The sequence below is a fragment of the Gambusia affinis genome, linkage group LG20 (assembly GCF_019740435.1).
Source record: "Gambusia affinis linkage group LG20, SWU_Gaff_1.0, whole genome shotgun sequence".
NCBI classification, from domain to species: domain Eukaryota; kingdom Metazoa; phylum Chordata; class Actinopteri; order Cyprinodontiformes; family Poeciliidae; genus Gambusia; species Gambusia affinis.
Window position 1 is genome coordinate 13,187,788 of NC_057887.1, and position 15,005 is coordinate 13,202,792.

Consider the following 15,005-nt stretch of genomic DNA (forward strand, 5'->3'; position numbering starts at 1 on the left):
AATAAGTGCTCTAAACTTTCTTGGTAAACAACTGCACTGATTTAGGGTTTGATATAACAGTGCATTAACAGTACCAGGCAACACAGCTCCCTTTATAAAGCTTTATAAAAAAGCTTTATAAAAAAAAGCATTCTGTCCCTCTTCAAATATTCCTCTAGACTCTAGGACTTTAATTTCTAAAGGAAATGCAAAATGTGTTGTGTTTAGTTTAAGAAGGGCTTAACATAACAAATATGACACTTTTATCTCCTGTACTAAAAAGATCAATATGCGACTCCTGAAGCACTGACTTCACCAATATTTCACATATTTGCTTCACAATCCTCTCAAGGCTGGGATAGCCCCTGATGTGTGTTTTTCTACCACATCTTCTTTCCTTACACTCAACTTTCCATTAATTTACTTGGATACAGCATTTTTTGAAACAACCAGTTTCTTCTGCAGTGACCTTTTGATGATTTAACCTCCTCTCCTGTCTGAGGGCATTGACGGTCTCCATAAAAGTTTTGGCCATAATGTAAGATTCAAGAACTGTTAACAATTTTAACAGTTTCAAAATTAGTTTCATGTAATACTGTGAATGTCTGATACACTACAGTTTTGTTTTCTGAACAGCTGCAAGCCATGGTTATTAAAATTGCAGATACAAAAGCTTCAAATATTTCACTGCAAGTAATGAATCTATGACTCCTGAATCTCACTTTTTTCTTTTTTTTTTTTTACTGAATTACAAAATAAACAGACTTTTATTCAATGTATCCTTCTGCAAAGCTTAACTTGTGTGGGTAGAGCACCAAAACCAAGGCTAGCCCAGGGGTCCACATCCTCCTAAAACCAGCCCGAACACCTCAGGCGTCCCGAACATCATCAGTGTGTCTCTTATATGAGGTCAACACATCACAAGTCCTCATGATTACCTCTGCAGGCTCCGATTAAGAGCAAAAACATGCTGCGATATTGACATAAGTCAAGGGCGCACTATCAGAGAGGTGAGAGATCTGAATGACACACGAAAGAGTGCAGTCGCTCGTTTAAACAAACCGGTGCCAAATTTCGGATTTGTCAGCATCAGCTTCTGAGTTCCTGTTACAGATAAACAATCACGCCGCTTGGGATGACTTATGATCCAAGGATTCAAGTTCAAGTGTCAGTGATTACAGGTAAACTCTTGTATCAGCACTTTAATGGAAACAGTGCCTCGTTCAGGACAAATAAAATTCAATGTCCGGGTTTGAACCCTCATCTGAGAGAACTGTGCGAATTTTCCTAGACATTATGGTGACATTTCCTTGTCATGTTGGTGGAAGCTTTCAATCTCTTTTGCATCATGATTTAACTCAGCAGCTGTTAATCAGAACAACAGACGGGGCGAGTTTTAATTAAACATCCAAAGCAGGAAAATGAAGTGGAAGCGCACATTTTAAATATACAAAACTTACCTGGAGCAGATAAAAGCATTTGCGCCGCATCTCCAGACCTTTTCACGTAATTCTCATGTGTCCATAAATGTCTTCTCGTCACTTCATTAAGAAAATCTCTTTCCCCAGCTCTTGGCTCTTGATCACTCTCCTTTGAGTTCAGTTTGGCAAAAGAAATTCTCAGCAGCACATTTCTTTGATTTATTGCTGTGCCAAATACGCGTCGCTGGAAATGTCTCCAGAAAATACGCGCAGGCAGAGAGACGCAAATCACGTTTCCAAAATGTTTTCGCCAGAGGTTACATCCAATTTATCATCTGCGGCACGTCAGGTGGAACAGTTCAGTCGCTCAAATTAAAAAATGGATAAAACAGCATCGTTCTCTTTCCTAATGAAGTAAGGTCCAATTTGGTCAGACGCGCTCCAGAAGCCAGTTTAGCCTAAGCCCGAGCTCCACTCTAAGGCTTCACGCGTGTTTTGTTCCGCAGGTCAACATATTGAAAGGACCACGTCGTTACGTCTACTCAGCTTCACACCCAGCTCCTGACTCCTGCGTGGAGCCGCTGCGCCGTGCCTGCAGATCGGGTCTTCGACGCGCCGCCCACGTTGTGTCACTTTGTGTGGAGTGTCTCTATCCGGAGAGGAAACGCTGGATTCCTCCGCTGCTCTTAATCTTCAATCCATCTGCAACCCCGACGCCGATGCGAGGAATAAAAACTGAAAGCGTCTGGACGGATTCTGGAGAAGAAATGAGACCCAGTTTAATTGAAGGAAAGTGACGCACCTGCTATAAGCATCCGGTTATAAGAGAAAAATGGAACTTGTTTCGCACAGTTTATCTGAACACGGCCCAGATGACAGATTTGGCTGTGAGGTCAGACGAACAGATGGTGGTTTCATTACATTTAAGAACCATCCCCAGGGATCTTTACAAATGAAGTCCAACATCTTTCCCAAAATAAATGTAAAATCTGCTCTGTTCGGTGTAGATAGAAAGCAGATCAAATTAATGTATTTTTCTCAGCTAGGTTTCTATGATTCGTGTTTATGTAAAATTTACTGTAATTCAAGGGTCATTACATTAAAAAAAAATAATAAAGAACTAAGTTGTTCTGGTCGGTAGGGGGCAGCAGAAGTGAAACGGTCTAACTGTTAAATATGTTGCCAAAAATGTACTTACCGTATGTTGCATTACGTTTTGTTGGAAAATCCCTGGACGTTATCTTTAATACCATTTTTTATTTAATATAACAAAACAGAAAATAATCTAATCTTTGTAGATGTACACAACTAGCTTGTTTAACAAACTAGTTGTCAGAGACACAAAACGTCATTTTCTTCTGCTGTATGGGAACATAGTTTTTTCGGATGAGGGCTAGGTGGTAAATCAGATAAAACTGCATTTCTAACATATTTTGGATGCTTTTATACTACTTTAAAAGCAGACAATAGTGTCTGTAAACATTAACAAATACATTTTTCTATGCTTGGAAACAGTATGGAATATGTTAGATTACCTGGGCAACACTTCAGCAAGAATTTACAGGGACAGTAGTATGGGGCCCCAGGATAGTTATTTTGATAAATTGGGTGCAGCATAGTGTTGAAGTCTTTTTAACTGTTGTATTTTTGTTTATATAACCAATGAACAACAGTTAAAAATGATGATGGCGTATCCCCAACTTTGATCCCTCCCTCAGCCCATGTTTCAAGTAACAACAGAAAGCTTAATATGCAATCTCCATGCTCTCCATTGTTATTTTAAGCATATTTTACCTCATTGCATGACCGCACAAAGGGCTGTGGAAAAGTCCACTTAAGTGTTTCTTCTGTTTGTGCTTTTTTGTCACATTTGAAAAGTTTTGCATCCAGCAGATTTTAATATCAGACAAATATAACTTTGGTGAATACAAATAGCAGTTTTTAAATGATTTTACTCTCTGAAAAACAAAAGCTAAAACCACCCACCTATGTGAAGAGCAATTTTTACCCAAAGTTAATGCCCCAACAGCAGCACATTACTGTGGAGAACATCTGGAACACTCTTTGTTGGTGAGCTAAAATGAATAGTTTGGCTAACCATATGCCACAGCATTTCTGTCAGATGTATGTCCAAACTTTAACTAGACCACTCTGAAGCCTTAATTTGTTTTTTAATTATTATTATTATTTTATTTTTTTTACTTATTTTTAGTTTAAACATTGCATAAGTGGACTTGATGGTCAATTACAACAAAGAAATCTCACACCATCACACTACCACCTTGTTTGACTCAGTATAACGTTCTTTTAAAAAAATAAAAAATAAAAATACTGTGTTAGTTTTAAACCAGGTGTTACAGGACCTAGCTACCAAAGAATCCCAGTTTTGTTTTGTCAGAATATTTTCCAAAAGCCTCCAGGATCATGTCCTAAACAGGTCTTTGTGTTCTTATTTGGTAACTAAATTTCCCCCCAGTCTCTCATTTTTTGTGTTAAATTATGAATACTGACCCTAACTGACTCCTGTTAGGACTTCAGTGCTTTAGATGCTTTTCTGTATGAAATTTTAAAGTATCCAGTGATGTTTTTTTTGTTTGTGCCAAAAATCACTTTTGGCCAAAAAAATTACTGTGGCCATTATTTTAGGAAGGTGACGATATGCATTTTGAAGTAAATTTGATATTTCTGGGACGGTTCGGCACTGTTCCATATTTTCTCCATTTGTGGATTTCCCTTAGAAAAAACCCTTTGCAATTCTTTCTTGAGTAATATATCCTACACGGTGTTTCTCCTCTGTTCTCAAATGTCTTTAGAGAGTGTTTGCCTTTCCAGACATTTTTCATTCATGTTGTCAGATAGGTTTTATTTCAAGCATTGATCTAAAACATTCCTGTATGACAATTAAAAAAAAACATATACAGAATAAATCTATAAGGGGCAAATATATTGTCAGCACTGTGCAGGTGTGATGTAGTCTAACATTTTGGGTGATTTTTGTAAGATATTTCTAATTTCAGTGGTACATTATTTTCATGTGGAGAATGCCAAGAATTTAAAGTTGATTCATATTTCAGTATTAATTCATGGTAAATTGGATGTGTTAAGGAAACCTGTGTGGGTTGGAAACCAAAACTGTCTCTAGCTCGGTGGCCTACTTTCTTCTAAATCCAGCACTTGGTGTTAACACAGAGAGATAAGTTGCTGCTTCAAACACTTTTACATTCACTTTTACTGGTTCATTTTATGGCAGCTTCAAAGAAGGAATGTAATAAAATGTAATTTGTATGTCGTCTTGCACATAAAAGATATAGAAAATTTTAATCTGAGATATGACTAATTAGATCTCTTACATCTTTATGAACTTTTTAGGATTTGCGCCAGATGTGGAAATCTTGGTTAGTAATGAGTTGGTTAGGAAAAGCTCAGCAATCTGGGAACAGGATATTTCTTGTAAACAATATAAAGTGCCATAAAGTATCTGATCATGCTTCAAATAACCACATAATGACAAGAGAAAAAAAAAAGCCCCGCAACACGTCTTCTATTGAAATTATAGAATGTATTTGAAACAGAACAGGCACAGGTTGTAAAATCAAAAAATAAAAGCTGAAGAAGATTAAAATACAGCAAGTTTAGATTATTTTCTCCCTATTCTCATTACAACACCCCCTCCTTTTTATGCTATAAATATTCAGAGCATTTATAAATATTACATGAAGCCTTTTATTGTAACAGTGATAGGTTTCTCTGCCTCGGAGAATCCTTCTGATGAATAAGATTAAATTTATTCTCCATCCACAATGTGCAGCAACTTCATAGGTGATGATTACACTCACAATCTAAAGAGTGTCTTACACTCAGTGTTTTCTCAGAGATCACACGGTTGTGAAAAATGTAAACTTTGTAATGAGAAGTCAAAATTATACACCGTCAATTAGGCCAATTGACTTATTTCCATCTGCATTTAAAATCATAAACTGGTAAGTCAAAAGATGATGACCCTAACAAAAAAAGGTCTAAACATCGACAAATTCCCAACACCATTAAATACAGATACATGGAAACCATCTTAGCCTTTAACCTTAGTAGAAAAGTTATACATGGAAAAACTTCTTGTTCAGAAAAGGACTAATCTGTTGTCTAAATAGATAACAAATTGTCCAGATAGACAATTTGTTGACGTGACATGTAGGCAATATCTTACCTGTGATGGACAGCAGTCAGAATCCAAAATAACTCATTTCATACATATAACTTCAAGCAGCTCATAACAGATTTTTATATATTACATTAACTTCTAAAACATTTCCAAAACAAAAACTAACCGGTAAACTTTTAGAGTGCTATTTGAATTCAGAAAAAAACGTCTTGTAAACATGTTTGCAGTTACTCCCCTGCTGCTTCATCCAGGCTTGAAACATACAGAATTCATAAAGATAGAACATTGGTGAAGATATTTAGATTTTTCTAAACCTTATGTCTCACTTAGCTTAAAACAGGCAACAAAAATGATATTGTGCATAATCAGATAGTGGCAGGTTGGTTACCATCTCCTGATTGTGGCTGGGAGGAAGTGCTGCCTAAGAACTGGGCTACCTGTTTGTCCTTTGTGATGGTTCTATGACAGCAGCTGCTGATTGTGAGCTATGAAAAACATTACTGCTGTAGGTTTTAATGTAAAGGTAAAGATAATTTTATTTATATAGCACATTTTCAGCAACAAAGCAATACAAAGTGCTTTACAGGAATTAAAGGAAATACAAACAAAATAACAAACCAAAGGAATGAGCAAAAGAAGAAACAGCTAATAATGTTGATCCAAAGTAAATAAACTAGATACTCCTATTCAGGATTGGTAGATAAGTATAAGTAAGTATCCTCTGGTCCAATATCTTTTCTGGGTCGGGAGAATAGAAGTCTATTAGGTAGTTGCTAAGGTAGTTATACCTTGGTCAGTCAGAAAAAAAAGCTCTCAAAAGGACCTATAAGATTTTAAATATAGTGACCAAGTTTCTCAGTTGGCAGCACAGCCCAGTTCTTCAAACGGAGGTTCTTGTGATCACTACAAAGACATTGACTGCTAATTTCATCTGATACAATCCAAGCGGTCGCAACAACAGGTTTGGGTACTTTTTGCATGAATGCAGTACTTATTGTCTGCACTCATATTTTGTATTCATTCATGCTTCAAATATAATTATGAGAGTCTTGAAAACAGCGTTTACTTTCATTTTAGAGATCATGCAATTACTCAAGAATGAATTTAAGGATTGACTGGTTTCTCGGCAGGTTCAGGAGTGGAACCATTGGGGAACCTTTCTCCCTGGGGCTCCTGTGCCTGTTACTTTATTCCAAATTAATAATTTATATATTAAATTATCTGATGTGACAGTCACACGCCACTGATGCTAATGCGTGCACCACTGAGGTTTTCAGCCCACTAACGCTTTGTGCACACAGCTTTCTTTAGACTCGGTGACGTGCATAGGGGCATTATTAAAAAGCAGCTTTAATTCAAGGTGACAGTTTCTTCCCCTGAGTGTGCCATCTCATAAAGTGTCAGGAGAAGCTACAGGGAACCCATAGCAAACTGGGTTTTATGCTTAGGATACTGTTTCCACTTATTAGTACGAGCCTGTTCATTGTAGGACAGTGTTCCTACGATATTCACACCTGTCTATGAGACCTCCTTCAGAGGTGCTGAAAAGTATCCCCCCCTCAAGCTGACAGGTGTCTGGCTCGCTCTATCAGAACCATTCGCTTCGGTCCTGGTGTGGATTTTCTGAGCGGCCGCCTGGATTAACTCAAGATGGTTGTGTAAGACATTTTTTTAATCTCCTTTTCCTGCAGCTGGAGGAGTTCTCCTCCTCTTCCTGGTCTAATCTGAAACACAATTTATCTTCAATCACGGGGGATGAGAAAGCAGGCGCCGTTTGCCCCGCCGTATCGCGTTTATGTAATCGACATGTGATCAGCCCCTGTGAAGGTCCAGATGAACGCTCATCTCTCCTAGAGCTTTCAGGGATGCAAAGACAAACCTGGTGACTGAAGATAACGTGGTGAGAGGGAATGACTGATTAATGAATATGAGGATGAAAATAATACTCTTGTTGCAGAAAGCAAATCTGTAGAGGCTTTTAATAAAATGAGGATTTAATGCTTTTCTTTAGACTTTATAGAAAATTGATACATTTCAGTTTGAACTGAATACTGTCTCACTCAATCTGAGTTTTCAAGTTCAGCTTGGCTTTGTTATCTACAGAGTCTAAGGGTTCTTAGTTATATTTTTTAAAATTATTTTCAAGAACCTGTTCTCCTTTTGAAAGCCACAGAGTTAACTTGCTGTTTTAGTCCTGTGTTCAGAACGTCCACTCTTTCACCGTATACTGTGCCAGAGTGTGGGTTCATCACAGTGCATTTGTTGTTTAAAGCAGGTAGATGGTAAAGATCCTGAAACTTTAAGATGAATTCCCATGTGAACTTGACTTTGTCCAGCCAACAGTTGTTGGCACCATCCACCAGCAGAAAAAGCTACAAGAGGTCTTTTGTTAAAAAGCTGGCACTTCATAGTGCTCTACCCAAGTATATTAATAGAAAGTAGACTGGAAGGAAAAAGGGTGGCTTAAAGTCCAGTAGATTGCAACACTGTATGTGTGAACCTGTGTCACTGTATGCATGTTTTTGGCTGTTCATAGTTTACTGTGGTTTTAAATGACGTGTGAAGGGAAAACACAAGAATGGGATTTGAACCCAGGACCTTGATGCACTGACTGGGCCAAATTGAGCATCAGGATACTCATGATAGAACATCAGTGCTGAAGTTAGCCTGCACAGCTGAGCTAATCAGCTACATTTTTCAGACTGGATTAATTTGAAGAGCATTGCTAATCCCACTGCACTGTAAAGCAACCCCTCTCTGCTGGATTTTACAGATTAACCAATAAAATGTTCACAGAAACTGCACTCCAGGTTTTGGTCATCCCATCTTTAAAAACATACTTCAAATATATATATATATATATATATTTATATCCATCCATCCATTTTCTGTTCACCCTTGTCCCTATTGGGGTCAGGAGGGTTGCTGGTGCCTATCTCCAGCTACGTTCTGGGCAAGAGGCGTGGTTCACCCTGGACAGGTCGCCAGTCAGGGCATATATATATATATATACACCGTATATATGTTAATTTTACCCAAATATCTACACATTCAATCAGACTTTTCACTTGGTTACTTTTATGCACCACACAATCACAAAACATAACTTAAAAATATGTGTATAAAATAAAAAAGTCTTTCCTCATCTTTTTAATGGCATCAAAGGTTCTTCTGCACCTTCAAAGTAGCTCACACTGTACCAGTAATCGTCCCTCACTTGTTCTCTTACTTGAATACGTTCACACCAGCTATGATACTAAATGCCTGCTCTAAAAGATTTAGAACAACCGGCTTTCATTTTTACAAAAAAAGATTCAAAGCTTTTAAAGAGCTTCCAGTTACTCAGAGCTCAGATATCCAATTGACTCCTAATATGTACACATGAATAAAAATCTAATGAGTGGCACCAGAAATAAGGATGGAGCGGTAAGATAACAATCAAGGTAATAATGAGACATTTCTGTCTGCATCTACACGACTCTGAATCAGTATTATGGGAGCAACAGCTGGGAGGCGACTGAAGCATCAATCAGCTGAAGCTTCATTGCAGCTTTAGTCAAGATCCAAAATCACACAGATTGGATCTTTTTTTGTGTTTTCAGGAACTTTCTCTGTGTTAGTAGACGTCTGAGTATCTTGAAAGTAGCCGCTTTGAGATTACATTTTGTAGTTTAAACCAGGAAAAGCTAGCACAACAGTAAAATAACTCAGTTTGTACCATGCAAATTTTGCTGAGAGCATGAAATCAATGAACTAATCTTTAAGAAATGCAGAACACGACCAAAATACTATAGAGCTGATGCAGCTATGTGAAAACCACATAGCCCTCTCTCAGGCATGCTGTAGTAAGTAAAAAAGAAAAACAAGATATACAGATATACTTGTTTATATGGAGGACAATAGTGAACTGGACTATAAACATTTGGGCTTATTGTAGCAAGATAAGCCAAATAATTTGAGTCAAAAACTTTCTTCATGAAATGTGAAAAGCAGCTAATACAGGAGTGGCATTTATTTTCTTTGTTGCTGGTTGGCTGTGCAGTTCTACAGGTCAATTTATTGTTTCACCTACTGCTGAAACAAGCAACACAAAATGCATTTATTGTGTAAGTGAATTTATATCAGGATTTTCAGGTTAAAATACAAACCATATACAGAATGCAGCTTAATTCCAGAGCCACTTTTAGCAACTAAACCTTAGCAGAACTTATAATTCTTGACTAAATGTAGCAAATATTTAATATTTCCATGTTAATCACATTTAAACTTTCATTCTGAATCTGAACTGCTTCTATTCTTTCCATCCACTTATCTTTGGTGTGCTCTTTTATTTTATTAAAAATCTTAATTCTCACCAGGTTACATCATCACAAACAATCTGCATATGGTTTCCATGTAAAAATAATTTTAATTGGACTGATGCATGCTAAAGCAATGCTTAATTACTTAGTTGTTACACTTGATTCACAATTAACACAACAGTCTGGAAATATGCAGATTTCACAAGGCAATGTTTGCTTTAAGATATAATTTAAAGTTCCTGCAAAATAAAACCTTGACAAAAAACGTGACTCTACAAACTTTGTTGTTTTGCTTTTATGTTGGATTAAATAAAGAATAACGCAAATGTTTGAAGCCACCGTGAAAAGGCTGAAAGCTTTAACGCATCACAGACCTTGTGGTTCAGTTTGTCTGTCTGAAGGTTTTCTTTAGGAACCTGCAATGTTATGGCGAGCTTGTGTAAGCGAGACGTCACCTAAGACAATGACTTTGAAAAATAAGCTATTGTTTCAACTAGGATATCAATTAAACTGACAGATGGGATCATAATTTGATCAAACTATTCAAAACTTAAGTGGTAGCAAATGTTAGACTCAAACCGTAAAGATTGAGCAAGCTATATCACTCCCAACTGAGGTAATAAGAGGCTTGGGAAGAAGAAGATATCACATCTGCTTCATCAGCTACAGTTTTAATCAGTCAGTAAAGCAAATAATGCAAATATGCCCACTATCCAAAAGGTTACTAAATTAGGCTGTAAGGCACTATGCTTCATTTACAAGGATTCAAAGAAAAAAACCAAATATCTGAACATAATGAAGAATTCTCATTCCCATATAGTGTTTCCAAAGCAATTTAACAGTCAGTCAAATTAATGTAGTCCAATCTTAAATATATTTAACAACATCAAAAACTATAATCTGCATGGTCCTACCCATAGCTGAGCTTCTACTCTAATCTTTCCTAATGTGGCTACTAAGTTCATCTAAAAAGACAAAACCCCACTAAGATCATAGAAGCTCCCAGAAGATCCTCAGCGTGTCGATCCATTCTTACCCTCATCCTCTCTCATTAATTCTGATTAGACCAAAAACCAAGCCTAATTACAAACATTTTCATGATTCTGAATCAAGCAGAGAAAAGACATAATTTGCGAACGACTTTACATCTGCTGATTTCCATTATGTAAAGTGACAAAGATATTCAAAAACTCAATTTGTGAATATGTGACTTGAAAGCATCAAAGCAAATGAGGTCCTGGACCTTTAGTTTGAATAATTTGGTTGGATTCTGTAAGCACCCCATTTGTCAGTAAATCCCAATTCCATTCATGCAGTCACAGCAGAAACTTCAAAAGCTCTCAGAGAGAGGGAAACTTGTCAAGTCACTCAGACGGTGACCTAGAAAAAGGCATTGGATCCTCATTTGAGGAGTTGCTGTGCATCTGTGGGCTTGTTCGACCGTGCTGTTTCTTGTTTTGAGTTTTTGCCACATCTGTGCTCTGTGTTTTACTGGCACATTGAGAGCGACACTTCAGGAGCTCTTCCAACGATAACAAACACAAAGCGGTGTAAAACACACTCAAACAATCTGCAGGGTTTCGTGACGAGGAATCAAAGATAGCCCTGCGTACCGTTCAGAGTGAGAACACCACACATTATATTCGTTGTGAGCAAGTTTCCTAATGTGACAGGAAACTTCAGACCCCGGCATTCAGACACATTTTATGAGGTAAACAACTTCAAGAGCCAGTCCTTGAACTCGGCTTGTGACAAAGCCAGGATGAGTAATCGGCAGAGCCTTCGGAAGATAGTGTATCGATTTTCTGACAGGGATGGATGTAGTAGCACCATCCAATTGTGACACACCTCTGTGAATGTTAATAAGGTCACCTAACAAAGGCAGCCTTTGTACTCACAAGCACCACTAACCTTTGTAGGACGCACGTGGCGTCACTGAAACCATCCTGATTTTTTATTTTTTTTTGTAGTGATAAAGTAGCCTTGTTAGCATTTCTCATCCAGGAGCCATGACATTTACAGCCTGTCAGACCTCCATCTCCACTGTGAAGGAGAGTCACTGTAATAGAGCTCTGGATTATCATCGCATGATTAGAAATAAACAGTCCTCCATCCGAGACTGCATTTCATTTCCAATAGATTCTGGGGATTACGTCCTGACAATTATGCCAGGGAAAAATGTACTTTGTTCCTGCATTTCACTGACATCATTTAACACTCCTGACATTACAGAGGCAGTAGTGGTGGTTGTGTAAGATGATAACAACCTGTATGAAAATTGCAGCCTCTGCAGTCTGATAGTTGTCATTGTGTTGAAACTGCCCATGCAACCATAAAAGCCATCAATTTTGACATCAACAGCATGACAAAGAGTGAAGAACAACTACGAAAAAAATCAAATACAATTTTGAAAAAGCACAGATTGAGCACATTTTTGCTCTTGTAAAGCGATTAAAGGACAGTGTGCATGCATGCTTGAAAGAATCAATGCGGTCCATGTACATTTTTGATGAGGGAAAAACATTATAACATGACGTAAAGTTAAAAAGGTCAATTTTGCAACCTTAACATGTACTAAAGATATATTCAGAATTTCTTTTTCTTTTTTCAAGGCATCCTGACGTTGCAGGCTTTGCAGTGGATCCACTGATTAGGTTTAATTGCTCTAAGTGTCTTGATAACACATTTTGGTATTTCTCCATACAAGTACATATTATTTATCAGCTATATTTCATAATCAACAGTATTGTTCATAACGACACACAAGTTAGCAGCATTTTTTAAATGGCTGCAAACTTTTAGAAACAAAGTGTAATAGAAGTAGAAAAGATTGATATTTACTGGTACGTAAATTAAACAATTTACTTAAATTAAATTAAACAATGGACGTTACATTAAAAAGCTTTTACACAGTTTCCCAAAGCTTTGTAATTATAAATCTTTTAAATCACAGGATTGTTGAAGTTGAATAAACAGCTGTATCAAATCTATCTTTATTCTTTGATACAGCAATAAAGACATATGTAAATGAATAAATAAGCACATGCCGAGATAACAAGCCCCTGGTGAATTGACGCCACAGTGTCCCTAATACATCTGGACACCCGAAGTGTGTCTCTGTGCTACATACTGTGACAAAGCCTTTAATAATTGGACATTATGATGCTGCAGGTTGGAGTCCCTTAGCATTTGCCTTTCGATTATCTGCTCCATTGAATCAACCATCCTTCACTTTGCCAGTAATTTTTGTCTGGGCAGATCAATAAATCTGTCCAAAGTCTGCATAACAATGCTGAATCAATCATCCCTTTCAAAAAAATATGCTTTCATTTATCATCTGTAACCATAATTGCATTTCACATGAGTAAATTTCTCTAAACAATCACAGAATTTGACACTGTAATCAAATAATAGCAGAGACAAATAGATGGAAGACATCCCCGTAATCATCGATTTAACAGGCGCAGAGAACCTAAATGTCAGTATAGTTATGGTCCTAATTAGCCTGGTTTTATAACAGCACATTTGCTTATTTGAACAAAGCACAAAGTTCATCTGAATGGCACAGGGAATCACTGTTTAACACTGGAAGCGATGAAACAGCAAATTTACAGCAGACATCAGAGGAAGGGTCAACGAACCACTGCCACTTGCATCTACGATAGGTCTATTGATTCAGCCACAGCACTGACTATAAGTCGATATAAGGTGTATTTATTTCAGACTACAAATGTATTTAAATACTTGAAACAGAATATATTGAACAATGTGGAAGTCAAAATAAAATCTTTGCATTTGGGATTGACTTCACCCTCATGCTTGCTGCAACCCCTGACCACCGGCTTTGTACTGATGTGTCCCCATGGATCAACAAATTATGGCTCCAGACAAAAATAAATTCCCACAACAATTGAAATCTGTGATTACCCGACATCAAAAAGATGGAAAAAAAGATTTAGGACAATTGAAGACAAAATAGAGAGCCACGGAAACAGACCAGCAGACGTAATCAGGGGCTTTAGAGTGAGCCATGGTTCAACTAATCAGAACTGAAGCCTTCTTCTTAAACAGGCAGAAAATGCTCCTTCTTCAGCAATTTAGCTCTGAAACCAACCCGAAAGTACTTCAGACAGGGCGAAGTGATTCTTAAAGAAAATCAAAGTTTCTCTGACAGACAGGGCAGAGCAAAGGACTCTTCATTATCAAGAAGCCACCCAGAAAAACTTTGATCTCTTTTCAGCACAAAAATGCTACAATGAAGCACACAGTATGAGCACGTTTATTTATGTCTGAGTTTAAGCCAAGAATCCTTTTGTGAGGACTTCCGCTAAGGATACACATCAAAGAATTGGGTTATGAGTGTGATGAGCTCGGGTCTTATGAATGTAGAAGATGTTGTGAAATGATGTAATTATAAAACTTCTTCCAGAGAAGTTTGTGGAATTGAAAAGTACTCCATACATGCTAGGTCTTAGACTTTTGATTTTTTGTGCAAGAAATATTGCAATTTATATGATATTATTTATTTTTTTTAGGTGTACATGTATTCTCAAATGCTTTGAGTTGAATTAAAAACTAAAATTGTTACCATTATTTTTTATTCTTTAAGTCAACCTGATTTTGTTGTAAAATTTAATGCGATAAATCCATTGATCCTTCCCTCCATCCTTCCCTCCTTCCCTCTGTCCATCCATCCATCCATCCATCCATTCATTCCCCTGTTCGGCCCAAATACACAAAAAGCAAAACATTTGGATTCACAATATAAAGTCAAGCTTGTCCCCACTGTGGGCCGAACTCTATCAGGTCTGTCTCTTGTAATTGTAGAGACGTTGATGTCTGGTTTGGGAACCTCAGGGTCTTAAATTGCTATTGCTGTCTTCAAACCATAACCTTCACAGTAATAGCTCCTTGAGCGAATAACTGATTGTTTCACCCTTGGCAGCTGTAACTGTCATCAAGTGTTCATGTGGAGTTCTGACCCACTCTTCTTCGAAGAATCATTTAATTCATTCACACATTCACACTGGAGTGCTGTAAGGTCACACCACATCATATCAATCAGATCAACATAAACAGAAAGAAACACTAATCTAAGAAACTCTAAACACAAATAATTATAATAATCTAAGAAGTAAAAACACA

At 37.3% G+C, this 15,005-nt stretch overlaps 1 protein-coding gene across 1 annotated transcript in view; it reads right to left on the reverse strand.

The window, feature by feature from the left end:
- Positions 1-2,163, reverse strand: part of LOC122822861 (corticotropin-releasing factor receptor 1) — an 83,939-nt gene extending 81,776 nt beyond the window's left edge. Inside the window, exon 1 of the mRNA XM_044101861.1 lies at positions 1,440-2,163. Within this exon, the coding sequence (XP_043957796.1) occupies positions 1,440-1,469 (30 nt within the window). The 5' untranslated portion in view covers positions 1,470-2,163. The remainder of the gene's footprint in view (positions 1-1,439) is intronic.
- Between the last annotated feature and the right edge of the window lie 12,842 nt (positions 2,164-15,005).